Below are 8680 nucleotides of genomic sequence, written 5' to 3'. Positions count from 1 at the left end.
CTATGGGCATCAACAAATCCTTCATCATGAAATAACACAGAACAGTAAACAATGCAAATAAAGATAACGAAGAAAAGGGTTATGGGTAGATAGATACAAGGAAATACAACAGAAAAATAGACAATGGAAGCAAAGAAAACAAAACAAAGCATTATGAGTAGATAGATAAATAGGTAGGGCATTATGCGAGAAAGTCGGTCATATGATACGATTCACATGTGCTGTATATGCTAACAAGATGTGATTGTGGAACACAATGTCCCACTATATGACGTTTGACCTTGAAGGATGACCTTGACCTTGACCCTTCATCACTCAAAATGTGCAGCTCCATGAGATACACATGCATCTCAAATATACAATTGCTAGCTTCATAATTGCAGAATTGACATTACATGTGCAATTTTGACCCATATATTTGACCTTGAAGGATGACCTTGACCTTGACCTTTCACCACTCAAAATGAGCAGCTCCATGAGATACACATGCATGCCAAATATCAAGTTGCTATCTTCAATATTGCAAAAGTATTCATAAAATAAGCGATTAGGGCCACATATATTTGACCTCTGACCTTGAAAGATGACCTTGACCTTTCACCACTTAAAATGTGTTGCTCCATGAGATACACATGCATGTCGAATATCAAGCTGCTATCTTCAATATTGCAAAAATACTCATAAAATGAGCGATTTTGGCCACATATATTTGACCTCTGACCTTGAAGGATGACCTTGACCTTGACCTTTCACCACTCAAAATGCATCATGTTTATATCAGGAAATATCGCAATGACAGTCATGCATGTTATTATAAGAGAGAATACATTTCTGAGTGGCATAATTCGATAAGAGCTTACACAAATCACACGAGAAGAAAGAAAACAGATGCAAATGATATAGTGAGATTGCTATAGACATGATTAATTTCGAGAAAATCTTAATTACAAATAAGCAGAAGAGAAAATGAATCGACAGTCTGTTTGGAAAAGGATTTACTCATCGCCGATGTATCATAAATGGTTCGTAAAACACGTTTTTAAGGTATTATTGTGTATACTGTTCATCATAGAAAAGGTGGAGCAGTTAATGGCTACTTGCTAGCTGCAACAGACGCATACGATCTGGATTTGGCGCGTAGCTCAGTGATCTGCTCGGGTTTGTCTATTCGGTGGATGACCCGCTTAAGATCACGGACCAACACTTGCCCGTCATGCGTCCACGCACCCTCTACGAGTTTGTCTGAAGCCAGCTTGCGAGCATCGTAGAACATCTCGCTGCGGTATCTCGTGAGCGCCTCGTTTACATAGACTTTCTTGTAAGGGTCAGTTGTTTTCGCACTTGTTCTAACGTTATAGAGCTTCTGCCGGGCCCTGTAGGATACGAATTTAATGATGATATCCCTTGGTTTTGATCCCACTTGTTTGCGAGGTCCTAGGCGATGAGTGCGATCAATCTCATCAATAGAAAGGTTTGCGCCTAGGTCGTTCACCATCTTTAAGAGTATGCCGTCCGTATCCTCCTTTTCAGTTTCAGGGATCCCACTGACCCGAAGACAGTTACGGCGGCTATACTGTTCCGCCCGATCTGCTTTGATGAACTTATATGCTCTTGCGTAAATGACTGCGAATCTAAAGCACGTAAAATTATTCGGTAATATATTGTTAAAAATTAATTTTATAAATAGGGGGTTAAATAAGAATTAATTTTTAAAATAGGAAGTAAATACGAATTTGACCAAATTTTTATCTGGAGCTCTGGTACAGCTCATAGTTCTTTTTGTTCAAAGGCAAAAACAATGTAAAAAAAATATGTATCACGAATGTCTATAAAATCGAGTTCAATCAACCTAATACATTGTTACAAACACAATATATGTTGCAATCGACATCAATTTGCGTGTATTTTGTTGAGAAATGATCAAAACATAAACTTGATAACGAATCGTTTATGGCGAAAGATGTGAATTATCGATTAGAGCAAAGCAAAAGAAAAGGTTACACTGCACAAATTGTTTTCACCGTAGAATCTGACGATCTGGTCTTATGGTAGCAGTTGAAATTGTATTGTGTATAACAGTGTAGTTTGAATTAGGACACATTCTTATGACTGTATTCTCGCTGCAATCGGATAAGTGTCATGTTCCATTAGTAAGTTGAATAATATCGGGCGTATGTTTGCATTGTAAACAAGTTGTTATTAAAATAAAGATAAAATGTGGTGTTGGTGTAACTTTTACTATTTTACTAAGTGAATGAGGTTTGAAATGCTATGAAAGACTTGCTGCATCAATTAAAATATTTATTGAACATATTCCATATTTGTTTTCAGTAATAAGGCTAGATTATTTAAAGGGGCCTTTTCAAAGATTTTGGCATGTTTTGAAGTTTGTCATTAAATGCTTTATATTGATAAATGTAAACATTAAATTTTAAAAGCTCCAGTAAAAAATCCAAAATAAAATTGAAAAAAAGGAAAAAAAAGTAGCCCGCAGCAGGGCTGAAACCAGTGACCCCCGGAATCCTGCAGTAACGAGAGCGCCGATGGCGTTAAAAGCATAGGTGCAAGATACAGGGAAGAATGGCGTCACGTGGTATAATGTAGTTCGATATCGCCATCCGCGAATTTCTCAAATCAATAATTTCAAACAATTACCGACTATTTAAATAGATAATCTTTCCATTAACATCAGTGTTTGAAACGCTTATGAAAAATAATTACCCAAGCCTTTCAAAATTTAAGCACGGACAGATCTGTATCGAACTATTCTTTTCACAAATGAAAATAGACGCTACCCTATTCGTCTGCGTCAAGAATTTGTCGTAAAACTTGTGGTAAGCGTTAGACGGGACGTGCACAACAGATTGAGTTCTGAATACAGATTTCTGAATGCAGATTTTTATAGAAACTCCTCACAGCAGTTGCTTCCCTTGCTTCGCCCGGTCAGTAACTTCTAGTATAAGGGAGGTCACTGCGTAGGAGATTGAGATTTATAGTGCAGATAGAATTGTTTTACGAACGAAATTTGTTTAAGGTTATAAGAAGATTTTTTGACATAAAACGGTCTTACAAAAATTCACTAAAAACGGTGTCAGCAATATTCTTGGAAGAAAACGTTAGAAAAACGTTTCAAAAAAAAATTGTAAGAATGACCATATACTAAATTAAATAGATATTTCGTCTGATTTTTTATCAGGTAAGGCTTCATAATGGGCAACCGATCGATGTGGATTTTCGAAATGTGGTATATACCATAAGCATAGGTGCGTAAACGCACCTATGCTAAAAACGATTTATTAGCCAACTGAGCTATCTTGCCAAGCATACATAAGATGCGTATTTTATACATTATATAAGCAATCTTCGTAGTTTCACAAATTTCAACGACAACAACAGAACTCTCCAAATTATTCAATCGTTTCGCGTTGCAACGCTTTATAATTTTTAGGTTTTTAAATCGTCAAAAGATGCATATAATGGCTATATTAGGCAATGGCAAATGTTCAGTAATACTGTTTCCTCTCAAATATCTGAAACAACTTTTTTCAATTTTGTCAATTAACCAAACCGTAAATAGATCCCTTTAATATGCATGTACACATAGAAAAATATTGCAGACATACACACACGCAAAGTATAATGTAATTGAAAAAAGAAACACCATAAAATAAACTTAACAAATAAAACAAGAAAGAATAAAGAATGAATATGCATTGTTATAATGAAATATAAACACATACAGCTAATAGATTTACAGAAAGCGAAATCCTAAGCAAGATCGAGGGACACCACACATAATCAATTGGTCCCTGTCGGCTCAGGTACTACTTATAAAGTACCCCCATGTACCCTTAGGTAAACTACCATGTTCCCGGGTACGAATTAGTCGCTTAAAGGCACCATACACTATTTTCCATACACCAGGTTCCGTGTAGTAAACTTTAAAGTACCCGGGGTACCATATACACGCATACAGCTGATAAATTTACATATATTTCCCTGTGTGTGAGCGTGCTTATTGAAAGCGAAAGACTAAGCACGATCGCGGGACACCTCACATAATTAATGCTCAACTGTTAATTGTCGGCTCAGGTACTACTTCAAAGTACCCTGTGTACTATTAGTATTAGGTATACTACAATGTTACCCAGGTACGGATAATACGCTTAAAGGCACTCGGCAAGATTCCAAGGCACTTTTAGTACAGTTTCCATACACCGGATACTTTGTAGTAGCCTAAGCACGATCGAGGGACACCACACATAATTTACGCTCAATTGGTCATTGTCGGCTCAGGTACTACTTAAAAGTACCCCGGGTACTCAGAAGTATTCTACAATGTACCCTGGATACGGAAAATACGCACCCGGTCATACTCCGGAAGACTTTTTAGAACTGGTATAATATACTAATATATTTTCTGTACCCCGCATACTTTGCAGTATATTTTTTAATTACCCCGGGTACTTTGAAGTAGTATCTGAGCCGACAATAACCAATCAAGCATACTTTACTATTGCTTATATAATTATCATTATATATTTCGAGTCCGCATTAAAGACGTACATTAAGTTGACAGGTGGTAATGTATTTGTTCATTTGTTTACCATATGAGTGTTTTGGTATATACATGTATTGAAATACCTGCATTGTGTATGATAAATCTAGTAGGAGATGATTGTGGTTTTCTACAAAATTGACCGGTACATTATTAAATAAAACATGTGGTTGGGGAACAGCATGGTGTGATAAAAACAACATAGCCATGGTTTTATGTAGATTAAAATCTACAAGCCATAGTTTTGCCCAGTTACTTATAACTTGTAGGTCATGGTTCAGAACAATTTCAATGTTATATATATATTTGAGGTAGTACATTAGAGGGAAGTGTCATCGGCAAAAAGGCGGGCAGTACATTGAAGGTGCTTGACTATGTCGTTTACGTAAACAAGAAAAAATAATGGGCCTAGAACATATCCCTGTGGAACACCGGCATTAAGCTCTAACGTTTGAGATATTGATGCACCAACCACGACTTTTTGAATGCAACTCCCTAGATAACTTTTTATCCAATTAAGTAAATTACCATCAAATCCATTTTGTTTAAGTGTGAAGAGTAGTCCTGTGTGTCAGACGCGGTCGAACGCTTTAGAAATATCACAGAAAACCATGCATGTGAGTTTCTTTTCATCAATACCTTTCGTTATTCGATCAAAAATGTCGATTAATTGAGCGACCGTGGAGTGACCTTTTAAGAAGCCCGACTGGTTGGAGTATATAAGTTTGTTAGCAAGAAGGTGGTTGTATAAATGTTTATAAACTATCCTCTCCATCAGCTTGCCTACGCAACTTAACAATGAGATAGGACGGTAGTTGGAAGGATTATTCGGTTTCCCCTTTTTAAATAGAGGCATTACAATCGCTTCTTTCCATTGGGCGGGATATGTACTTTCGTTTAGTGATTTGTTAAAGAGGATACAAAAAGGCTAAGCAATAGAATTACACGTTTTCTTAATGACAATATGACTTATAAGGTCACAACTGACGGCTTTATTGGTTATTAAGCATTTAATAACATCTTTAATTTCCGATTCTGATATGGGCAGGTTATATAATTTTGCGTTAGATATATCTGAGAATTGTGGAAGAACACCGGCTGAGTCATTCAACGACGCAATGGAGGCAAAGTATCTGTTAAAACAGTTTGACTTGTCAGTATCTGACAAATGTACGATAAGATTGCCGTCAGAGTCCGTTGACTGTAAAGGTGGTATCGAATTCGGGTGAGAATTTGTTTTTATTAGTTGCTTTAGTGTTTTCCAATATTTTTTGGATTTGAAGTATTTGGTTCATCACGAGATGTTTCTAGGTTAGAATAAAACTGTTCTTCCGAATGTTTTATCATGTTAATAACCTTATTTCGAAGTTGTTAATATTTATTCCAGTTAGAAGAAGTAGGATTGTCTATGGATATGTGTTTTTGTCTATCTCGTTTACGAGCCATTGTTCTAATAGAAGAATCATACCATGGTTTGTCATGAGGGCGCACTCTGACAAGTTTATTTGGAATGCAAAGTTTTATAAGTTCGATAAGTTTGTTCGTAAACATAACAGTTGCTTCATTTACATTAGAATCATGGATAAATTCCCATTTGTACATGTAATAAGATTGTTTAGTCGATCGAAATCGGCATATTTATACAACCAAATGTTTCGTTGAATCGGTTTGCTGTTTATTAAAGGAATTATAACATGAATGGTAGAAGCATGATGGTCACTAACAGTTTGAGGGATAACTATTACTTCACTGTTCAAGCATGAAATGGTATCCGAGGCTAATATCGGATCAATTAGTGTAGCAGTATTTGCGGCGACCCTTGTCGCTTGAGAGATAACGTTGCGCATGTTATACAGGGATACTGATTGAGAGAGGCAAGCATTGTGTTTAAATTGGTCTTCATTTATGTCCCCAAGCATGATGACGTTCTTGTTTAAATCAAGCGCTTTATCAATCATGATTTCAAACTCATTCCTTGTTACTTAATCACAATAACCTCCCCTCCAATAATCAAGGTGGAAAGGCAAACAATGACAGAAAGAAATATTTTAATGCGAAACCGGTCGGAGCGATTCGTAGCTATAAGACGAATCTCGACATTAAATGGTACATTTCACATGCATTGACAAAATTTAATACCATGACATAAACAGCGAACACAAGTACAAATATTGTCGTCGATTTGATTTGTTTCCTTTCGTCAGTTGTGGGTGTTCGTGTTTTGGTTTTATTTTTCCATCTGTTTTTTTTTTCAAAGGCAGAGAAACATTGACAAAACTAGAATATATCCGGTAACTGTGTCTAAAACGGATACGTTAGCATTTACGTCGCCAATGTTTGTGGTTTCGGTTTTGTTATCCTCGCTAAATTAATTTATCCAACACTTACCTAGTTGTCTCAATGTACTGACCAGTTATTTCTACAATGACGGTGTACGGAGTCGGACTCTTGTTATACTTGTCTGTTGCCACAACCGAGAGTTGGAACGAGTTGTTAGGGTACGAATGAAGATCCGCGTTCGTTACTATGGTTCCATCTAGAATTGCGCAATAGATTATGCTTGTACACAAGCTATCATTAATTATTTGAAGATTTATGCGGCAAATACCATCTGTTTTTAAGATATGAAAATGAAGATAGTTGTACGCAATATAATAAATATTAGTACAATACATTTTCAAATTTTACCGAACCACAAAAAAGTAAAGAAAGCAATTTAAGCAAATTCAGTAGGCGGAGACTATAGAGTACCGCCGTTGTAATTGTGTATACTTCAATAAATTACCTTTTTATTGACACTTTACATCGTAGATTTTGGATTTGGGGAAAAAAATTAAATTGCGTCGCTGTGTTGAACGCATTTTTTCAAATTCAAAAAATACAGAATTTATGTGCAAACGAAATAGTCATTTTTATGACGAAATTGTGTGCTGACGAAAATAAATTGGTCAACCCACGGAATCATTAAAAAAAAATAAAAAAAAAAACTTTTACAGTGAATGGCTTTTTGTGATACATTATTCAGTGCATTTATGTTAACTCGTATTCCCCAAAAGCTAATTTTTGAATCGAACCACTTATTATGGTTATTAAATCTAAAGCACACTCTTAGATCAACTATGGGGCGTTTCCATAACAGGGCGGAAACTTTTATACACTTCGTTACCGCGTAAATGATTCACTCCGCGTAAAATGCTTACTGACCAACCTACTCGGAGACATGATGAATGGGCACGTGGCATTCGGGGTACAGGACAGCATACTGTAGATGACGTTATCGTTTTCCACGTCACTTCCGGTAGCGGTAAACACGGTGTCGGTAGCGCTGAAGTCTTTTGCGACGAGGCTAAGTTTTGTAATAGGCAACCCTATGACGACAGGTAAAATCGTTTGAAGACTCAATAAAACAGTTTGAAGATTCTTAAAGCAACTCAATGGCATCGTGATCCAAAATAAGGTTGATTCTATAAAACTAGTCCTTCACACAGGCTAATCAAGGACGACACTTTCCGCTGTTATTGTGTTTTTTGTTTAAAGAACTTCAAATCCGGTGCCAGCGCAAAGTGTCGTCCCTTATAAAGCTGTGCGGACTGCACAGGCCTTTCCGGGAAAGCACTAAACACACATGCATTGAGACACGTTCTCCTAGAGCGAGGATAATTAAATACAATGTCTGTAAAACTATGTAAAACAGGAAATCTCATGGTAAAAATAAAAAAGCTCATTGGGTAAATCTTATGTGTTTGCTATGGAAAATTTCAGAAAGAATTTGTTATAAGAAATTCTAACATCTTTTGCTTGCACAAATATAAAATGTTATTCATATAGGCAGATGGGATAATCACGTGACAAACATGATGGCGACGTTCATGCCTTGACATGTAGTTTACGATGTCGTATACTACGGAATCCTTTGAACAGTACAAATATTGTGCGTCGCCGCGACTGCCGCGCAAACTATCGTGTATTGCTTCGTGTGTCTAGTGTCGCCCTTTGAACACGACACACGAAGCGAATCACGATATTTTTCGCGACAGTCGCGGCGACGCACGATATTTTGTCGCGACAGTCTCGGCAACGCACCATATTTTTCGCGCCAGTCGCGGCAACGTACGATATTTT

General features: G+C 36.7%; 1 protein-coding gene across 1 annotated transcript; it reads right to left on the bottom strand.

The window, feature by feature from the left end:
* Positions 1-1093: 1093 nt before the first annotated feature.
* Positions 1094-1495, bottom strand: LOC127864700 (uncharacterized). Its single transcript, XM_052404592.1, has one exon. The coding sequence runs from the start codon at positions 1493-1495 to the stop codon at positions 1094-1096; it is 402 nt and encodes a 133-aa protein (XP_052260552.1).
* Between the last annotated feature and the right edge of the window lie 7185 nt (positions 1496-8680).

This window comes from Dreissena polymorpha, chromosome 1 (genome assembly GCF_020536995.1).
Source record: "Dreissena polymorpha isolate Duluth1 chromosome 1, UMN_Dpol_1.0, whole genome shotgun sequence".
In the NCBI taxonomy this organism is placed as follows: Eukaryota; Metazoa; Mollusca; class Bivalvia; order Myida; family Dreissenidae; genus Dreissena; species Dreissena polymorpha.
The sequence above is the reverse complement of the archived record's forward strand: the minus strand, read 5'-3'. Positions and strand labels throughout refer to the sequence as shown.

Excerpts from the sequence above, each read along its gene's own strand:
- LOC127864700 (XM_052404592.1), bottom strand. The coding sequence starts at position 1,495 with ATGGTGAACGACCTAGGCGCAAACCTTTCTATTGATGAGATTGATCGC.